Source organism: Penicillium lagena (assembly GCF_028827675.1).
Source record: "Penicillium lagena strain IBT 129212 chromosome Unknown utg000008l_segment0_segment0, whole genome shotgun sequence".
Lineage (NCBI taxonomy): Eukaryota > Fungi > Ascomycota > Eurotiomycetes > Eurotiales > Aspergillaceae > Penicillium > Penicillium lagena.
This window is the reverse complement of record NW_026623229.1, coordinates 767,869-786,031: the sequence shown is the minus strand read 5'-3', so window position 1 is coordinate 786,031 and position 18,163 is coordinate 767,869. Positions and strand designations below refer to the sequence as shown.

At 51.7% G+C, this 18,163-nt stretch overlaps 8 protein-coding genes across 8 annotated transcripts; 4 read left to right on the top strand and 4 right to left on the bottom strand.

Annotated features, from left to right (window-relative positions):
• Positions 1–295: 295 nt before the first annotated feature.
• N7510_010880 (PA and RING finger domain protein) lies at positions 296–2,985 on the top strand (the record flags this gene model as incomplete). Its single annotated transcript, XM_056982805.1, has 2 exons — positions 296–2,580; positions 2,634–2,985. 2 exons carry the CDS (start codon positions 296–298, stop codon positions 2,983–2,985), a joined length of 2,637 nt encoding a protein of 878 aa, XP_056828299.1.
• Positions 2,986–4,326: 1,341 nt separating this feature from the next.
• On the top strand, positions 4,327–6,262 carry N7510_010879 (cytochrome P450; the record flags this gene model as incomplete). Its single annotated transcript, XM_056982804.1, has 7 exons — positions 4,327–4,543; positions 4,590–4,722; positions 4,786–4,977; positions 5,039–5,190; positions 5,246–5,472; positions 5,540–5,811; positions 5,866–6,262. 7 exons carry the CDS (start codon positions 4,327–4,329, stop codon positions 6,260–6,262), a joined length of 1,590 nt encoding a protein of 529 aa, XP_056828298.1.
• Positions 6,263–6,430: 168 nt separating this feature from the next.
• On the bottom strand, positions 6,431–7,784 carry N7510_010878 (heme-dependent oxidative N-demethylase family protein; the record flags this gene model as incomplete). The annotated part of the gene is made up of 2 exons (XM_056982803.1): positions 6,431–7,393; positions 7,635–7,784. 2 exons carry the CDS (start codon positions 7,782–7,784, stop codon positions 6,431–6,433), a joined length of 1,113 nt encoding a protein of 370 aa, XP_056828297.1.
• Positions 7,785–8,140: 356 nt separating this feature from the next.
• N7510_010877 (phytanoyl-CoA dioxygenase family protein) lies at positions 8,141–9,155 on the top strand (the record flags this gene model as incomplete). The annotated part of the gene is made up of 3 exons (XM_056982802.1): positions 8,141–8,580; positions 8,639–8,866; positions 8,930–9,155. The coding sequence occupies 3 exons, from the start codon at positions 8,141–8,143 to the stop codon at positions 9,153–9,155; spliced, it is 894 nt and encodes a 297-aa protein (XP_056828296.1).
• A 128-nt stretch (positions 9,156–9,283) lies between these two features.
• Positions 9,284–10,860, bottom strand: N7510_010876 (Zn(II)2Cys6 transcription factor; the record flags this gene model as incomplete). Its single annotated transcript, XM_056982801.1, has 2 exons — positions 9,284–10,752; positions 10,806–10,860. The coding sequence occupies 2 exons, from the start codon at positions 10,858–10,860 to the stop codon at positions 9,284–9,286; spliced, it is 1,524 nt and encodes a 507-aa protein (XP_056828295.1).
• Positions 10,861–11,090: 230 nt separating this feature from the next.
• N7510_010875 (uncharacterized protein) lies at positions 11,091–12,632 on the bottom strand (the record flags this gene model as incomplete). The annotated part of the gene is made up of 2 exons (XM_056982800.1): positions 11,091–12,270; positions 12,358–12,632. The coding sequence occupies 2 exons, from the start codon at positions 12,630–12,632 to the stop codon at positions 11,091–11,093; spliced, it is 1,455 nt and encodes a 484-aa protein (XP_056828294.1).
• A 395-nt stretch (positions 12,633–13,027) lies between these two features.
• Positions 13,028–15,859, top strand: N7510_010874 (putative sterol glucosyltransferase; the record flags this gene model as incomplete). Its single annotated transcript, XM_056982799.1, has 6 exons — positions 13,028–13,136; positions 13,201–13,900; positions 13,959–14,116; positions 14,165–14,511; positions 14,574–15,603; positions 15,657–15,859. 6 exons carry the CDS (start codon positions 13,028–13,030, stop codon positions 15,857–15,859), a joined length of 2,547 nt encoding a protein of 848 aa, XP_056828293.1.
• A 370-nt stretch (positions 15,860–16,229) lies between these two features.
• Positions 16,230–17,852, bottom strand: N7510_010873 (leucine-rich repeat domain-containing protein; the record flags this gene model as incomplete). Its single annotated transcript, XM_056982798.1, has 2 exons — positions 16,230–17,160; positions 17,212–17,852. 2 exons carry the CDS (start codon positions 17,850–17,852, stop codon positions 16,230–16,232), a joined length of 1,572 nt encoding a protein of 523 aa, XP_056828292.1.
• Positions 17,853–18,163: the final 311 nt, after the last annotated feature.

Genomic DNA, 18,163 nt, shown 5'->3' with positions numbered 1-18,163 from the left:
TCCTTCTCCCATCGCCGTCATCCTCCCCCCTCCACTCCCCTGATATCAAATTTCCTGCGCTGTCGTGCGTCGGCCAGAGCGTGTTCTTGTTTTCGGTTTGACCGGCCACGGTGCTGCTCATTGTTCTCGATGAGGTGTCTTTCCGCTCTCCGACCGTGGCATAGGTCATAAGACTCAGCCCATCAGCACTGTGCTACGAGGCATCACCCGGCATCGCCCTTCCGTCTTGTTTGTCGCCTGTCGAATCCTCTCCCATCATTTATCTCTACCTTGACAGTCTCTCTTGTTGTCAAATATGCGGCCGCCACGCTTAATCCCCGTCCTCTTCTGCCTACTCTTCCTCCCCATCTTCCTCACTTTCTTCTCGGCACTGTCGTCGCCCCGTGTCACAACTCCCAATACGAACGCGTTCGCCGGTCGAGCGTCTAGACTCCATGCGCTCTTCTCCTTCAACGTCCCGTCCTCACTCTTCCCCCCATCCGCCATCATCAGTCTCACCGATGACAACTCGACCTTCTTCTTGGCCCGACCTGCTGCGTTCGGCCCTTTACTGCCCGGGAAAGGCCTGAGTGGCCAGCTATGGGTGGGTAGTGGCTTCGGCGAGGGCAGTATAGTTTCTGTGGAAGGAGAATTAGGCTGCTCCGACATCCCCGGCTGGGGCGAAGGCGCCAACCCCAAGAAGCAAGACGGATCTTCTAGGGGAACCGAGCAGAGCTCTAGTAAGTCCGGTGGTACCACGGCGAACGACCCATCTGTTTCGCAAAACCGTGCTCGGTCGGCGCCGCAGGCCGATGCCGCTCTGCAGAACAACAGAAATGACGCCACTGCTCACCCGTCGCTGAACGACGGCACTGACGATCATTTGCATCATCCATTACCAGAATCTGGTGTTCCAGATCCGAGGGTGACGGAGAAATATGGAGAATATATTCAAAGCCAGCCAGCAGCGCACGCGGACATCCAATCCCTACAGGAGACGGCTGAGATTCAGGGCAAAGTCGTGTTGCTGAGCCGAGGTGGTTGTGGGTTCCTGGAGAAGGCCAAGTGGGCCCAGCGCCGGGGAGGCATTGCGCTGATTGTCGGCGACGATACACGCGGTGGAAACTTGGTCACCATGTATGCGCGAGGCGATACCTCCAACGTGACCATTCCGGCTCTGTTTACATCTCACACGACCGCCCACCTCCTCTCGTCTCTCATCCCAGGGCATTCGGGCAGTGCAGCCAGCCTAGCTGACTCGCTGAAGTCATCTCAGGCGAAGCTTGACAGTCAAAACAATAACGGCAAGCAGCGGACGACGACTACGACCACGCCCTCTACGGCCAGCCCCACGTCGACTCGTCATTCAACGCCTGAGGAGCGAGCTTCCTCTGCTGCGAAACCGAGCAGCGGATTCTTCCGCACATTGGGACATTTCTTGGGGCTATGCAGTGACCATGGCGCCTCACTCGAAGACAGTCGACGTCCACCCAGCAGCGGCAACATTGACTGGATGATGGTCGGCTCAGGTATCAAGGGCGGGGCCGCGGACAAATCAAAAGGCTCGGTCGAATCCAATCATAATCGGCCCAAGTCAGAAGCCTCATCAGCCAGCACTGGTATGTCATCCGATAATACGGACGGTGATGGGTTTGTCATAGGGGTCCAAGATTGGAGAGACCCCGACTTGATGCCTGCTCGGAGCAACACGCAGCTGAACCCCAGCAGTGCTGTGACTGGACCCGACAGCACCAAGACTTCCTCCGAGAAGGATGCGAACAGCACACCAAACCTCCTGCAAGGCGGCAGCATCACTCCGGGAAGCGGTGAATATCAAAGCATTGACAAGTCCAGTGGCAATACCCATGATTCTAGCGAAAAAAGCCCAAGAAAAGAAGTTCCTGCTGCCGGCGGAGAGACGAGAGGCAAGGGCTGGTTTTCTAGCCACTTTGGATGGGGCGAGAATGAGGGCCATGATCCTCAGCCATCTCTCTCTCCGTATCGTCAGTTCAGTCTCACGGTGGACCAGAAGACTCAGAATAGCATACATTCCTTGAATCGTCCGAGTATTCCGGCCGCGGAACATGAGGGACTCTGGGTCACTTTGACCCCAACTAGCATGTCTACAAGCCCTTTCTTCGATACCCTCCTTGTGCTCGTCGTCAGTCCGCTGTTGACTTTGACGGTGGTTTATGTCCTTTTGTTGCTCCGATCGCGAATTCGACGTCGCAGGTGGCGCGCCCCGAAATCGGTTGTCGAACGCCTCCCTGTTCGCACTTACCACACGATCTCGAGGACGTCTTCGTCTGACAGCTCCCCACGGCCATCAAGCCCCGGCTCCGCGTCTGCGACATCCCCTCTTCTGACTAGTTGCGCGGGTTCTCCTCGGCCACGGTCCCAAGCGACTTTGGGAGCCATGCTAAATGGATCCGACGTGCCTAGTCAGGAGAAATTGGCGAGCGTGCAGAGTGGGTCGACACTCTGGCGCCGCAAGTACACGGGCAGGCAGATCGAGTGTGTCGTGTGTTTGGAGGAATATATCGATGGACAAAGCAGAGTGATGAGCTTACCGTGTGGCCATGAGTTTCATGCGGAGTGCATGTAAGTGGCATTAGCTCCATATTCTTACCATCTCACTAATCCTCATCTCACAGCACCCCCTGGCTAACAACCCGCCGACGAACCTGTCCGATCTGCAAAGGGGATGTTGTCCGGTCTCTGACAAACGGTCACTCGGATGAGTCTGCCGATGGAGCACAGCAAAACGACCACTTCGCCGAGCTGGAATCCCCAAATAGCACATCTTCGGCTCCAGTTCTGATCGCAGGTGCCAACGATGACCATGATTCTGACACGGAGCAACATGCAGGGGCCGATGTAGGCCTTTTGGATGGCCATGCCGCGTCTGCCCCTCAGTCTAGCTGGAGGAATTTGGCCTCCTTCAGCTTCTCGGCGCTCAGTGGGGACACTATCTGGCACCAGGCGCGTGCGGATCGAAATCGCTAAATACCCTTGAATCTCTCTCGATCTCTCCCTATTCACTCTTTTTCATGCCTCTCTCTTCTACGCTTCCTATTTGGGAGTTCATTTCTCTTTCCTTGACGCATGCTTGATTAGCGATCGTTTCCCTTTCCTTTTTTTCTTTTTTTTTTCCATGACGTGAATTGTGGGCGTTGGGTGGCTACACTCGGAGTGCTGGGTGGTTGCAAAGCATCTGCGACTATGTTGATGGACGCGGCTGGGAATATACCGCAGGTCAATCGTTTTCTCCTCTTCTTTTCTTTTGCACCTGAAGGACACTGAAATGGACACCATTGCTTTTCCTTTTTTTGAACTGCTTGACTCTGGTTCATAATGTGTGCTCGCGGGCTTTCCTTCTCGGGTCTCAATTACTTAGCCTAGCTTATGCGATGCCCCTATAGATCACCGCTGTGTCCCCGAGCTTGATTCTAGTTCTCCTGACCGTACCGCTAATTTTTTTATCGCAGCCTCGTCGCAGAGGCATCTCAGTGTTTTCTGCAGAGCGGGGAGCGTAGCAGGCCGCAAGATCAACTTTGGATGTTTGTTTTGCTGCGCCGACCAGGTCTGAGTATGTGAGACATACCCTCCGGATGAGGCGTCAATGATCTCCCTCAGAGAGAAGGGATTTGAGTTCGACGATATGTTGCTGTGAGAGGACCATATTTTGCTGGTTATCGGATTAGAATTGAATGCAAATCTTAAATACACTCAAGAGATCGAGAGGGAAAGGTGGATCCAATAACTCGGTGTTATGACAATCTTAAACCAGAAGTGTGGGTCTGACTTGGGGGCGAGTACATTCTGAGTGTCTTATCACGTAGGAAACACGCTAAACTCAATTCCTTCCTGGATTATGTGGATTATTCGCCAGCTCCCAGTATTTGCAGCGTTCTTTGGCAAGCTTGCCCTGCGTTTCGGTTCAAATCCGTCCTCTGCTGTCGGGCTTCCATCGGGGTGGAGGCAACATATGAAATACATACCTGGGGGACAGATTCTTCCCTGACTCATAGTACGCAATAGATGGCCGGCCTTCGTACTGCCTTATAGATAAGTAGCTAGATTATTGTGAAACATCTAGGCACTAGATCGGCCGATCCCATCCATTTCTGTCTATCAAAGATACACTAGGCGCCGCAAATCACCAAGTTGGGGGTAATACGATCTGACAGATATGCGGGGTGAGTGCGGCTGAACACTAAAGGCAACTTCTTAACTACCTTACTTCCTCGTGGTTCTGAATTTATCTACCCTTCTCTGTACCCATCTAGCAACAATTTTCTGTGGTCCACTGAATTATTAGAAACTTTCATCTCAGTTGACGATATCATGCTATCAACAGGGCACTTAGTGATCTGTTCGATTACTTTAGGTCTAATTGCGATTCTGCGGTGGGCTTTTATAGGAAGCAGGATAGCGAATCTACCCCCAGGACCGAAAGGCAAACCAATTATCGGCAATCTACTGGACCTCCCCTCACCAGGAGCTCAGGAATGGCAACATTGGCTGAAACATAAAGATCTCTATGGTATTATGTTCCTCATTCGTCCTCTCTGGACAATTCAGCAACAAGAACTAAGTCTTCCACCTAGGTCCCCTCAGCTCCATCACAGTTCTAGGCAAGACAATCATCATCATTAACGATAGAGATCTGGCGTTCCAGATACTAGAAAAGAATTCCGCAAAACATTCTTCCCGGCCGCGTCTTGTGTTTGCCGATGAACTGTATGTCGGTTGCGGTTGAGTTCCGTTGCCTCGCGAATATCAAAACTTAACCTGCAATTATAGGGCTGGATGGGGAAAGATACCGTCAAGTCAAGATAATACGCCTCTTCTTCGAGCCTATCGCCGAGCAATCACGAGAGTCATCGGAACCCGAGAAGCCGCGTCCAAGTTCGATGGCCTGCTTGAACTGGAGGCCCGAAGATTTACATGTCGTGTATTGCGTACACCAGAGAAAGTCATCGAGCATAACAGGACGTGAGTTTGAGCCAACAACTCGTTTTCAGGAATCGATTTGCTTATTTCTCTGAAACGGCAGCGCTGCTGGCGCTTTCATTTTGAATGTCACATACGGCTATAACATCGAGCCACATGGAGACGACCCGTTAGTACGCTTAGCCAATCATGCACTGAAGCAATTTTCAGAGGCCACCGTTCCGGGGGCATGGTTAGTCGACTTGATCCCCGCATGTAAGTTTCCTGTCTTTTCTTGAATTCAGAACTCGCATCTCTAACTGGTGTTCAGTAAAATATATCCCAGAATGGATGCCGGGGGCAAGATTTCAACTAGTTGCCCGGGATCACTTTCAGACGCTCACGAGACTTTTGGAGAATCCAGTCGCGTTTACAAAATTCCAGATGAACCGCGACGAGGATCGGCAGTCCATCGTATCGAGGCTGCTCAAACAAGGAGAAGATGAAGAAATTGTCAAGTGGTCAGCCTTGGCAATGTATGGTGGTGGATCCGATACGGTATGTTCCCAATAATCTATAATAGTAGGTTGACCATTATTTATACGACTTCGTTGCCTGATTTTAGACTGTTGCGGTCCTTGAAGGATTTTTCCTGGCAATGATGCTGTTCCCGGATGTTCAACGTAAAGCTCAAGCCGAAATGGACGATCTATTCGGCAAGCCGACTTTGCCAACAGCGGCTGACCGAGAAACGCTGCCCTTTGTGAATGCCATCGTCAAGGAAGCTATTAGATGGCACACCGTCGCACCTTTCGCAATTCCTCACCGAACAGACGAAGACGATCTCATAAACGGTTTCTTGATTCCCAAAAATGCAATCATCTTACCGAACGTTTGGTATTTTCACACCGGTTATATTGGATTTCTTGGTGCAATCTAACCTACATCTAGGTCATTCAACAATGACGCCGCTATTTACCCTGGCCCGCGGGAATTCCGACCTGAGCGATTCCTTTCATCTCAGCCTGCCCTTGAGCCGGGAGATGTGAGCTTTGGTTTTGGTCGGAGGGTTTGCCCAGGACGTCTGGTTGCTGAAACTTCTATTTTCCTGATGATTGCACACACGCTGGCCGTATTTGACATCAAAAAGCCCATTGGAGACAATGGTAAGAAAATAGAGCCAACCGTCGAGTTTACCCCAGGTATTCTGAGCCATCCTGTTTCTTTCACGGCTGCATTTACTCCACGAAGCCAGGAGCATGAACAGCTCATTGTTGATTTTGAGAAAACCCATCCCTTTGAAAAAGGAGATTCAGCTATCCTAGCTACTGCGCTGCAATGTATCTGACACAGCTACGTTATTGAAGGTGGATTCAGGGTTCTAGAAGTTATTTCAGGCATGGAAGAGGAAGTACGCCCTCAGCGGACGTGCTGGGATGAACGACAGGATATTGTCGAAAAATGGCGCTCTATCATGTAGACATGAAATCATAATACCGAAATAGCCAAGTCTAGTTCAGCTTCTCAAGTATTGCTTCACAGCCGCCGCCCACTTGGGCCCATTCTTATACAAAAAGATGTCAGGTGTGTTCCCCCGCGTCAGACCATCAATGGCGGTAGCCAGCTCCTCGCCTAGACCTTCCGCCTTAACCTGTTCCAGTGGGTACAAATACGTGTGGAAAGCAAAGATAATTGCGTTCGACTGCGGCAACCGATGAAGAGTTTGCCGCTCACAGCGGAGGAATGTCTGTTTCCCATCAACATCTTCCCTTCTGGGTACCACGAGTATATCCAGAACACATACCTTGTCTAAGTCGAGATCGTCAACACCCAGCTGCTTAAACTCCTTCGTCATGGCATTTCCGCTTTTGTCAAAATTGGAATACAACTCCTCATCAACAGTAACGGCCCAGTTCACTCTCCTGACGTATTTGCCCGGTGGTAGAGTTCTGAAGAAGCGGTCCATGCTCTTTTCGAGTCTCTCCTTGTATCCAGGTACGGGATCATGGATTGATGCTAATTTTTTGCCTAGCTTGTGTTGAGGTTCGAAGCCTGAGGGGAAACATGCGCTGTACGCTTCTAAAATATAGGTCGTTTCGTCCTCATCACCGGCAGTTCTCTTCATATCTGTCTGGTTATCAGGAAGAAGAATAAAGAAGTCTTCGTCGACATTGACAGGCAAAATCTCGAGTGCCAGCCTTGCTGGTGTTGAATCTGTTAAATTGGTGGGCCACGATTCCCCCGTAACTGTATTTCGGATGGAGGAATCTTTGCTTTCAAAAATTGTCGGATATCGTTGAGGAAGATAGTTTCCCATCAAAGTATGATACAGCTCTCTGATCGCGGCTCCAATGCGAGGGTCGGCTCCATTTGTAATGCCGATAATCTTCTGAGGGTGTTCTTTGACCAAATTCTTTCTGATGTCTAGACGCTCTTGGTACGTCTTGTCAAAAAGAATCAGATCATGAGGATCCAGTGTCTCGATTGCTAGAAAATGGTCAGTCCTGATCTCAATCTCCAATAAACAGTGCAACTCAACCCATCGTCAGATGATACTTCGGCTTGAATGGCCGAAACTGTACAGGTTCCGTGGCCCGCCAGTTGAACCCCTCCGCCGCAGTATAGCGAACACCATTCTGGTTGGAACCAACCGAGCTCATGAAACGCTAAGAGATTAAATGTCAGGTCTGCCACTTGAAGAGACCAACAAGGTAACTTACTGGTTTGCCGCTATAGAGAGACCACAAAACCAACCCCAATATCGCCAATAGGAGTCCCGAGATAGGGAGAGATGCAGGGGCAGTGACGTTCCACATCTCGACAACGGTGCACCACCAGGGACCCGCCTGGTGACAGCTAATATTGCTCATGGTCAAGAGACAACGAAAGTGCAAAGATCATTGTGTGAGATTGTGCGGAATGTATATCAGGGCAAAGACTCATTTCTCGCCCGGCCTTCCGGATCAGGTTTAGCGGTACCACACTCTCTATGGCCTTTGTCGCCCGACTCAACTGTAGCTTTGACATCAACAACTCCACAACACTGTGTTGATTTACCTGATCTGGAAATATAATCCTGAGGCTCAATCCCCACGTTTCGATGGAACACTCGACACCATCGGCGCAGGCCGAAGCACCGACGTAACCCAAAGGTATAAATCGGACTGAATCCGCAGTGCTTTTCTTTTGTCATAGACAAACTTGATCATCGATCCCGGGTTTAAGAATGGCAATCAGAACTGAAATCAACAAGCCCTTCTTTGCGCGTTTCGACGCCGCTGCCTCCGACACTACCCAGGAAAAACTTATCGCCACTATCAATCGCGACGGCGGCGTAATCGTCGAGAACCTCATCTCACGAGATCTAGCCGAGCAAATCAAAAGTGACCTAAAGCCGCACTTCGATCGTGACACCCCAGACAAATATGGGTTCTTCCCGGTGACTACTCAGCGGGCCAGCGGCTTGTTAGGTTTCTCGGACGCCTGCGTCGAACTCGCCTGCAACCCTACCTACATCGGCATTGCCAACGCTCTCGTCTCTTCTAGCTACACTTTCTGGAGAGGCGACCACCAAGAGACTGTTAGTGGTAAACCGATTATTTCCTCGACGGTAGGGTTCCGTGTCAATCCTGGTGGGAAGCAGCAGGTGCTGCATCGCGATGACAAGTATGCATTATTGAGCCTATACTTCATCCACGAATACTGACTAACTGCTTTGAAAAAGCGACTATCATCCGCATGATAAGAAGCTTCCTGTGATGATTGGTTGTGTCACAGCACTAACGAAGACGACGAAAGAGAACGGTGCGACTGTCGCCATTCCCGGCTCACACCTCTGGGGCCCAGAGCGCCGTCCTCTTCGCGAGGAAGCCGTCCCTGCTGAGCTGGAGCCTGGTGATGCCTTCATCTTCCTTGGCAACTTGTATCATGGTGGTGGTTCAAATACTACTCGGTATGTCTCTCGCGTTCTATCTTGAACTGCGGTTCATTCGTGATCACTAACTGTGCTCCACAGAACCGATTATCGGGAAACAGTCGGTATATTTCTCTGCCAGCCGACTCTGCGTCCTGCCGAGAACCAGTTTCTGATGGTTCCACTCGAAAGGGCGAGAAAGCTGAAGCCTCAGGCTCAGAGGTTGTTGGGATACGGGCTCTGCGAGCCGGGTGTCGGGTTTATGAATTATCAGGACCCGATGAGAGTGCTTTTTGGGGTCGAAGATGAGGAGACGGTCAACATGTAAGGTAAGCCTGGGTGGTAGGAAATGTGTATAAATTTCACTCATAATACATTGTTCGGTATGCTTTATATACAAGATAAGAACATGAATGGTTGGTTAACGGGTTGCAGAAATGACCACGGGTGTGTCTTTCAGAAGATAAGAAAAGGGCTCAACTCCTGCTCATTTTCTCTGGCAAATTGTATCCAGTTCCCAGTACTTTCCGGCCTTGCCCAGAAGGCACGCAGAAACTGCAGTGCAGCGTGATTGCACCAGACCCCAGTCGTGGAAATAGACTGAATGAAAAGTAACTGGAGTAGACTCTGATGCTGCTCATCTTCTCGGGACTCGGTGCCGGCAATGAAAAGCGGGAAGAACACGTCGTGGGAAAAGTGATGCGCTGGACCTTCAGTGAGGGTCTGGATTTCAAGAAACAGAAGACCCATAAGCGGACTTATATTCTGAGCTGCTTCCATCGGAGACGCTAGGGCCTGGTAGCTGTAGATGAGAAGACAGTAGTAATGGGCCCGGATAACGGCTTCAAAGTGCTCTCGTGAGGATGCTTCTCTTGCAGAGAGAAGATTGAGACCCGTCAACGCCCGCTCGGAAGCCTGCTCGAGTTTGGTACGCCAGGTACTCATATCTACCTCGGGAAGCCCTTGGCCATTTTGTAGAATATTGTAACGATGTCTCTCTGCGGCTGTTATTTCAAAGATCAAATCTGTAAAGGTCCAGAACTGGCCGTCGATCATTGTGGGCGGCCGCACGACAGCCATGGGATTCGGTTCTCTCGTAAAGGCCGAAAAACTGCCGAAGGCCTCCACATCACCCACTTCTTTCAGCAAAAATTGTGCGACAGGGTCTTGAAGTTCTTTTTGTCGGTTTTGTAGTTTATGTCTGTCGATGATGGTACGACAAGCACGAAGGTGGAGCTTCCAGTCTGTCGAGTTCGGAACAAACATCTCCCCGTAGCAGAGAACCAACATAGTGGCAAGCATTTCCGTCAGGGACGAGGTTCCACAATTATCCCCTGCTGCTCTGGGGGTCCGGTGGAGTTCTGAGCGTATTATGCGATTCAATGCCCGAAGACAGGCATCCCGAAGACTGTGGTTGACCTGCATAAGCGCCGATGCTTGCTCGGGATCCTCACCAGAGGTGACAGACAAATGAGTAGCAGCAAGGCTGAGTATTGACATTCTCAGACAGGCCGATTGCTGGGCGATCGGCAGGATGATACTTCTCCATGGGTTGACAGGGCTGTCCATCCATCTTAGTAGAGAAGCGACTTCGAGATGGAAGTGAACAAGCAATTTGTCGGATAGAACAACCGATGATTGACGACTAATAAGACTAAGATCTCGTGTCGGGCTGCTTGGAATAATCGTGGAAGGGGTGCATGGTTGAGAGAGGGTGATCTCTGAGTCTTTCAAGTCCCTCGACCCACTCTTTGGAGGCACTGGGAGTTTGCTTCCAGCGAGCTTGCCTCTACTAGCCACGCCTTGGTTCCATCTGAGGGGCAGTCGATCAAAACCCGGGCAGCGAAGTCCGCGGATGGCGCACTTCTGGCAGTGCGGAATGCTCCGATCGCATTTGATGCGCCGCTTCGTGCAAACACGGCAATCTGGGACGTTAGTTTTCCGTTCTGACTGACGTATTGATCTCTGGTAGACTCACCCTTGGATGCTACTTGACGATCGGAGGGAAGAGCGTCGATGCGGACATTCTTCATGCTTGTCGCTGAGTGTAGGAGGCGAAAATGCGGATGCCCCGCACTGGTGGGGGAAGAAGCCTTCCGTGCCACGTTTAGTGACAGCGGCCTATACGAGTGCGGGATGGATTTGAGGCGAATTTGGTTACTGAAGTAGCATAAGAGAATTAAAGCCGTGTCTAACGAGTTCTTTCTTTCAGATTATGAATATGTAGCTGCCCGGATTAACTAGGATGGTTTATCAAAAACTCTCAGTCGAGGCTCTCCTGGAGCAGCCGTCGGGTGAGATCTGTCTGGACCCATTGCTCAATCAAGGCCACAGTATCTCCAACGAGGTAGTCATAGTTCGAAGCATTTGGTATAAACATAGACTGGTGCGCTAACACTTCGTCCATGTCCTCCATCAACACCGGTGTCCAGTGAGCATTGTCTGCACGCCTCCAATGATGTGAGGGCAAGAGAATAAATTTGCGAAGTTTCTGTTTGGAGACCTCTGCATTGGTACCAGACTCCGATGGTGAGAGGGAAAGGGTTGAGAGAGAAAGCGTTGATAGGGAGGCGCTCTCCGAAAAATTCTTCTGGTCGATGGAGGTAGATGATGTGATACTTGGGATATCCACTGGCGGAAGTTCCTTTTCAGAACTGGCCTCTTCAGCTGCCAAAGTTGGTTCGGCTGCCAGAGTGGAATCGGAAGCAGCGGACTTTGGGCTTTGTCCTTCGAGTGTTAGGTTGCTCGTCGAGGAGGAATTGACGGTTCCAGTTTCGCTAAAAGCGCTTGGCGTCTCCGAAGATTCTTGTGGAGAGGGTGTCGCTGCATTCTTAATCTGATCAAGGTCTTCGGTTTCCTTTGCGGGCTTTGTATTAGTTTTCCGGCGACCAGTGCTGGAGGTGTAGTAGTTGACAAATCGTACTCTCCCAGGGCTGTATTCCGCGGCCTCTAACTCCATAAGGCGTCGATACCGCCGACGAAGTTCAGAGTAATTATTGACGCAGCTTGCAAACTTAACGGGCGATACGAGACGGTTAAAGATCGATCGTGAGAGATTGTCGGTGTTCTTGTTGACAAAATGCATCATACCCTTGAAGAAGCCACGATCAACCAGACGCACATCATTCTTGAATGGAGGATCAAAATTGGGGCTAGGAGCGGTGGGTTTGTAGGCCGGGTCCATGCCTAGCGATTCTTGTTCTTCCGCTAGTTCGTCTTCGGCTGATACATCCTTCCTCGGCATAGAGCCCATGAGTCCGGTTGGAATAACACGGGGATGTAGGCCTAGGAAGGGGACGTCGAAGTTCACGAGGCCCAGGATCCGATGCTTCGGGTGCTCATTTGGTTGTGATTGCAGGAGCGCAACGTCTGCGGCCAAGATCCCGCCGAGACTGTGGCCCAGCAGGATGACATCCAGATCTTCCGCTTCATGTGGTGATAGCCTGCGAGTATTTGCATCAGTCCATGCCCTTGATTAATTCCATCGAGACCGGACGGTCCCAGCTATTCATGGCTGTGTGGTCACCTACCAGGCGCTGAATTGGTCCACTTGCGTTTGTAACTCGCCGTGGGACTTGTACCGTGGGTAAATGCGGGTGTACACCACGTGCGACTCACTCAGTAAATTCGTCAACAGATCATGAATGTGTGCGGGGAGTTCCTGAAAGCTAGCCTCCGTGCCCATGAAGCCATGGATATAAATCAGCAGTAGCCTGCGCTTATCCGGACTGTGAGATCCTCCGGGCAGAGGCAGCGACAGGCTGGATGAAGAGGGATAAGCGTCATTGCGGATATCGCCCTCCATCGCCGCAAGGATTAATGAACGGAACGGGGCGGTCAACAAGCTCGAAGAGAGAATGTTGACATGATAAAGCAGGTTTCCATTCTCGGACACAGCCACAGCGCGGGGACCGACTCTGCACGGCCCGCTTGCCACCAGACGCTTATTAACCGTCAAAGGGTGCGAGTGGGCGACGAGAGAAGAGCTACAAAGATCCAACGTGGTCCCGGATTATCAGTATCTCTCGCTTTTGATCTATCGGGCCTTCATCGATTCATCAACCTCAAACTCTGTTGCCTATTTGGGGTATCCAGGCACTCGCCACTGCCATGCGCGGTTCAAAAACAACCCTCCCTTCTTAGATCTTGCTTCATCTGCTTTCTCGCTCGATTCCTCCATCGAGTGAGGGTCCCGACAATATGGGAAAACCTCCAACTCCCGACCGGGGACCGACACCGGAACAGTCTCCCCCACCTTATTCCCCCTATGTTGACCCCGGCTTGGCCGCAGAGTTGGGAGATGTCCATGGTACGTGGAATAATTCAGAAAATTCAGTAACGAGCAATAGAGCGCAAGTCTAACATTCGGACAGTCGACGGCCGGATTGACGTCAACCTAGATTCGGAGCTCGCCAGATCACTCGCGAAGGTCGCCAAGCAGCAGAAAGAAGACCTTTACTATCCACCACCTGAGTATAGCGAGGCTCCAACTGCAGAGGGAATTCTCTGTGATGTAAAACTGAACATAGTCATCCAAATCGTGGGAAGCCGCGGAGATGTGCAGCCCTTCATCGCACTGGGGAACGCTTTGCAAAAGCATGGTCATCGCGTCCGCATTGCCACCCACAACGTCTTCGAAAATTTCGTGAAGGAGTCGTACTTGGAGTTCTTCCCCATCGGCGGAGATCCAGCGCAGCTCATGGCGTACATGGTCAAAAATCCAGGCCTGATCCCGCAGATGAAGACACTGCGCGATGGAGAAATCAAAAAGAAGCAGGTCATGGTGGCAGAAATGCTGGATGGCTGCTGGAGATCATGCATCGAAGATGATCCAGACACCCAGGAGCCATTTGTTGCAGATGCAATCATTGCCAATCCACCGAGCTTTGCACATATCCATTGTGCACAGGCATTAGGAATCCCCGTCCATCTGATGTTTACCATGCCTTGGACCACGACCAGGGCATTTCCCCATCCTTTGGCCAATCTGCATTCCACGTCCATGAGTCCGACGGACGCAAAGACGGCAAACTGGGTTTCATACGCAGTGGTAGAATGGCTAACGTGGCAAGGGTAAGTTGACATCCGGTCAAGCGCTGGCCGCAAAAGATAGCTCACATTTGTTTTGCAGGTTGGGAGATGTCATAAATCGATGGCGGTCCTCAATAGACTTAGCACCTGTTCCACGAACGGAGGGGCCCTGCCTAGCCGAAGCCTTGGAAGTACCATTTACCTACTGTTGGTCCCCAGCTCTGGTTCCAAAGCCACGGGATTGGCCAGCTTATATCGGTATGTATGAGCACCACTCAAGGCAGCTGAGATGACTGATAGCCCTAGATGTGTGTGGATTCTTCTTCTCAGAGCCATCTTCATACACCCCGCCTGCCGAATTGGCGGAGTTTTTGCAATCAGGACCGCCTCCGGTCTACATTGGCTTCGGCAGCATCGTTGTCGATGATCCTCAGAAGTTAGCGGACACTGTGGTCAAGGCGGTTGAAAGGGCTGGTGTACGTGCAGTCGTCTCGAAGGGTTGGAGCGAGCTGGTCGGGGTGTCGGATGCAAACATCTTCTACATCGGCGACTGTCCACATACATGGCTCTTCCAGAATGTTGCTGCTGTGGTTCATCATGGAGGTGCGGGAACCACAGCCTGTGGGCTTTTCAATGGGCGGCCAACCACCATTGTACCTTTTTTCGGCGAGTATGCCTACCCCTCGCATTAGAGCTCCCTTCTATGTTTGCCTAGAATGCTGATCCAATCCCTCCTCCCAGTCAACCGTTCTGGGGCGATATGGTCGCCAAAGCCGGTGCCGGCCCGGACCCAATTCCACATGCCTCACTTGATCCTGACAATCTCGCCGCTGCAATTAAATTCTGCATCACACCAGAAGCTACCTCTGCCGCGCTGGAAATCTCTATCAAGATGCAGTCTGAATCCGGCGTGGCGGCAGCCGTGGACTCTTTCCATCGCAATTTGCCTCTAGATCGGATGCGATGCAGTATCATCCCCAATCAAGTTGCAGTATGGACTTACGGCAAAGAAAAGGCGTCTCTAAACCTGTCCAAGACAGCTGTGAGCATTCTGATTGAGCACAACAGAATAGACGCCAAACAGCTTAAATGCCACGCTATCAACCCAATCCTCATCGAGAATCGTCGGTGGGATCCTTTGACCGGTGTCCTGTCCGCTGCCACAGGCACCGGAGAAAACATGTTACGATCGACAGGCGAGATGTTTTACAATCCGTACAAAGAGTTCAAACGCGGACGCTCTGCCAAAGCTGCCCGCGTAAGCGGCAGCTCGCAAGATCTGTCTCAACCTACCAGCTCCAAAGAACCAGCCTCTCACTCCACCCCATCTCTAGCTGATCCCGCACAATCACAAAGTTCCCAGTCGCCACTCCGCCGATCTATGAGCGAACAAAGCCAGAACTCATTCGACACTGCGGGGAATATGATCGGGGCAGGAATGAAAGGTTTCGGTAAATTCTCCGCCACTTACTTTAGGGGTATGGTGGTGGATATTCCGCACGCGGCGGCAGAGGGCTTCCGAAGGGCGCCGCAGCTATATGGGGAGAAGCCGAAGGATTACGGTACTGTTCAGGATTGGAAGTCTGGGATTAAAGTCGGCGGCAAGAACTTCGTAGGCGGCATGGCTGGCGGCGTTAAGGATATCATCACATATCCGATTATAGGGGCGCTGGCGGAGGGAAGACCTGGCGCGCTGAGGGGCCTTGCTAGGGGGGCTATGGGGATGGCTACGAAGATGCCTTCCGGTCAGTGAATTCTCTTCCGTTCTTTGGACCAACTACTAACACTGGTTTTGAAGCTGGAATCGGACTGACAGCTTATCCGTTTTATGGGATTTCGAAAAGCATAGAAGCTGCTTTCCGAACAAAAACCCCGAAGGCTATTGTGAGTGCACGGCTCAGGGATGGACATGCTCACGCGAGCAGAATACAACTGTCTCAAGAGGAGGAAGGGGAGATCCTTCAAGTCTTCGATGCGCTTTTGTCCTCCATGAATATATAGGTCTTGAGCGGTTGCAGTATGAACCCGGTCCTTCAATGGTGCTGAGACCTGGATGAATGTGCATGCTACGTGTCAGGTGGCCTCTCAACGCTTGAGAGGTCGTGCGTTGTCTCTGAATGAGCTCTTCGTCCCTGTCCTCTTTTATCTTCCGCCTTGGTTGACTAGTGTTTTGAGCGGTTCGGAGCCCATGGCTTCTCCTAATGTATCTTTTGAATGCCTTCATAATGACAGATATTTATATAAACGAATAATATAAACACATCCTCAGCCAAGACCTTCCCTCTGTTCATCTGTACAGAATCAATATCGACAAGCAAGTCAGGTAATTTATAAACAGCCCCTTTTGCATCAACAAGTATCTCACAATAATCTACCCACGCCGCCCACCACCCGGCACACAGGCCCAAGAACAGCCAACCCGCCGAAACGGCAGCGGGCGCATCATTTCCGCCGAAGCTCGAGGCCTCTTCAGCCCGTTCTCATGGGGCGTGCAATCCCACCATTCTACCCACTCTGAGCGAGGAATGACAAAGTTCCCCTTGCACACGGAGCACACCCGGCCGCCGGTCGCGCGGACTTCTTTCGCGCGCTGCAGTAAGGGGATCACTAAGGCGGGATACTCGGCTAGCTCGGAGGGGGAGACTTGGTCGAGGGCTGGGAGCTTGGCTACGGCGCGGAGGGCGACCTCGCGGAGGGAGGGGGAGTTTGTTGTTGTTTCTGGTGTGATGATCGAACGATCTGGCATAGGCTTGCCTTCCATGTTTAATTGGATTGTCGGCCCCGTGGCGACGTGGATGGGCGCCCATGCCTCGACGGGTGTATCTCCCTCGTTGTACTTGCGGAGCTGAAGTGGATCGTGAGGCTCTTCATCGTCATGTTCTTCGCCCTCGGAGCGAGAATGCCATTCTGCAATCTGCGCCTCCTCAATGGAAATAAAGGAATTGGGCCGCACGATCAGATGCTTCAATTCTCCTTGACGAACCAGCCACAGGAGTTCCCAGGGGAGATGGCTTAGCCGGTTAACGGAGACGTTAAGGTCTTGCAGCGCTGTGAGTCTCGAGATTGTCGGCGGAATCTCGGAAAGCTTGTTATTGCGCACACTGAGGACCTTCAGGTTGTTTAGCTCAAAGAGCTCAGGGTGCAGCTCTAGGAGGGAATTGTTGGATAGGAAAATGCGTAGAAAAGGCTGCAGGGACGTGAACACGTTCTCGGATATCGGGGCTTCGTTCACAGAGGGAAGCTTGGTCAGATGCTGCAGAGGGCGTAGCAGACCGGATGGTATACTCCTCATATGGAGGTTCCTAGTCCAAAAAGATTAGCATACTTGGAATCTTGTCCAAGAAGTCACTTACCCTAGGTCGACACTATCATTTCCCTTCTCCAAACAATCATTGACCACCTCCCTCGCATAGCGATGCTCCGCCGACTCCTCAGGTCCTTTAAAAGCAACCGCCGCAGTATTCGCAGCGCGCATCTGCAGCGGGCCATCACCTCTCAGCTGAGTCTGAGTCTGGTTCCTGCCATTAAACCTGGACTCCAGTGCTGTTTTCAACAAATCCTCGCCCCAACAGCCCGGTGCATCCCCTTCCGAAGAAAGCAAAAGCGACTCCGCAACCGAAGACTCATCACTGCCCATCCACACACCACTATCAACATAGCGCTTCTCCTTAAACTCGGCTCTCTTGCGCTTGTTAGGGTCCACCGCCTGTTCTCCCCACCAGGTCCCGCGATACCGTCGTTTCCTGCTCCCGCTGTTGCCGGCCGTCACAGGCGCATGGTAGTTCTCCAACCCGGAGGCTGGGATATCGTCGCTGGAAAACAAAGCCGGGTCGCTTGATGGCTGGCTGGAGCGGTCGTCGAACCGCGATAGGCGACGCGACTTGCGCAAGGACGATGCGCTTGTTCTTGTCCCTGGGCCTGTGCTCGCGCCGTGCGTTGCTGGCGAGCGCTGCTGGATGCGCCGCGGTGGGGGAAGAGGGACCTCGTTGTCCATTTTAGAAAGAGTGGTGCGATCAATTCAGTCGCGTGAGTGAGCTGATCAATGCCATTCAGAATTTCTTTGTTTTGATTGATGTGTCTCTAGCTCCGGGGGTTGGACCCGCGGTGGTGCGACGCGTTTGTGGAGACCAGGATGGATACTGCTCGGCGGGTGTCAACAAACACGCGCGCCGGACAGTTCAGGGACGAGAAGCCAGGCTTGGGCGGTTCAATGGCTCTCTGGGTGGTGAGTGGAAGAAAAGTATTTGGTTATCCAGATCGAACAGATAAAGATAAGATGACGACCTTCTTGAAACATCCGGTGCA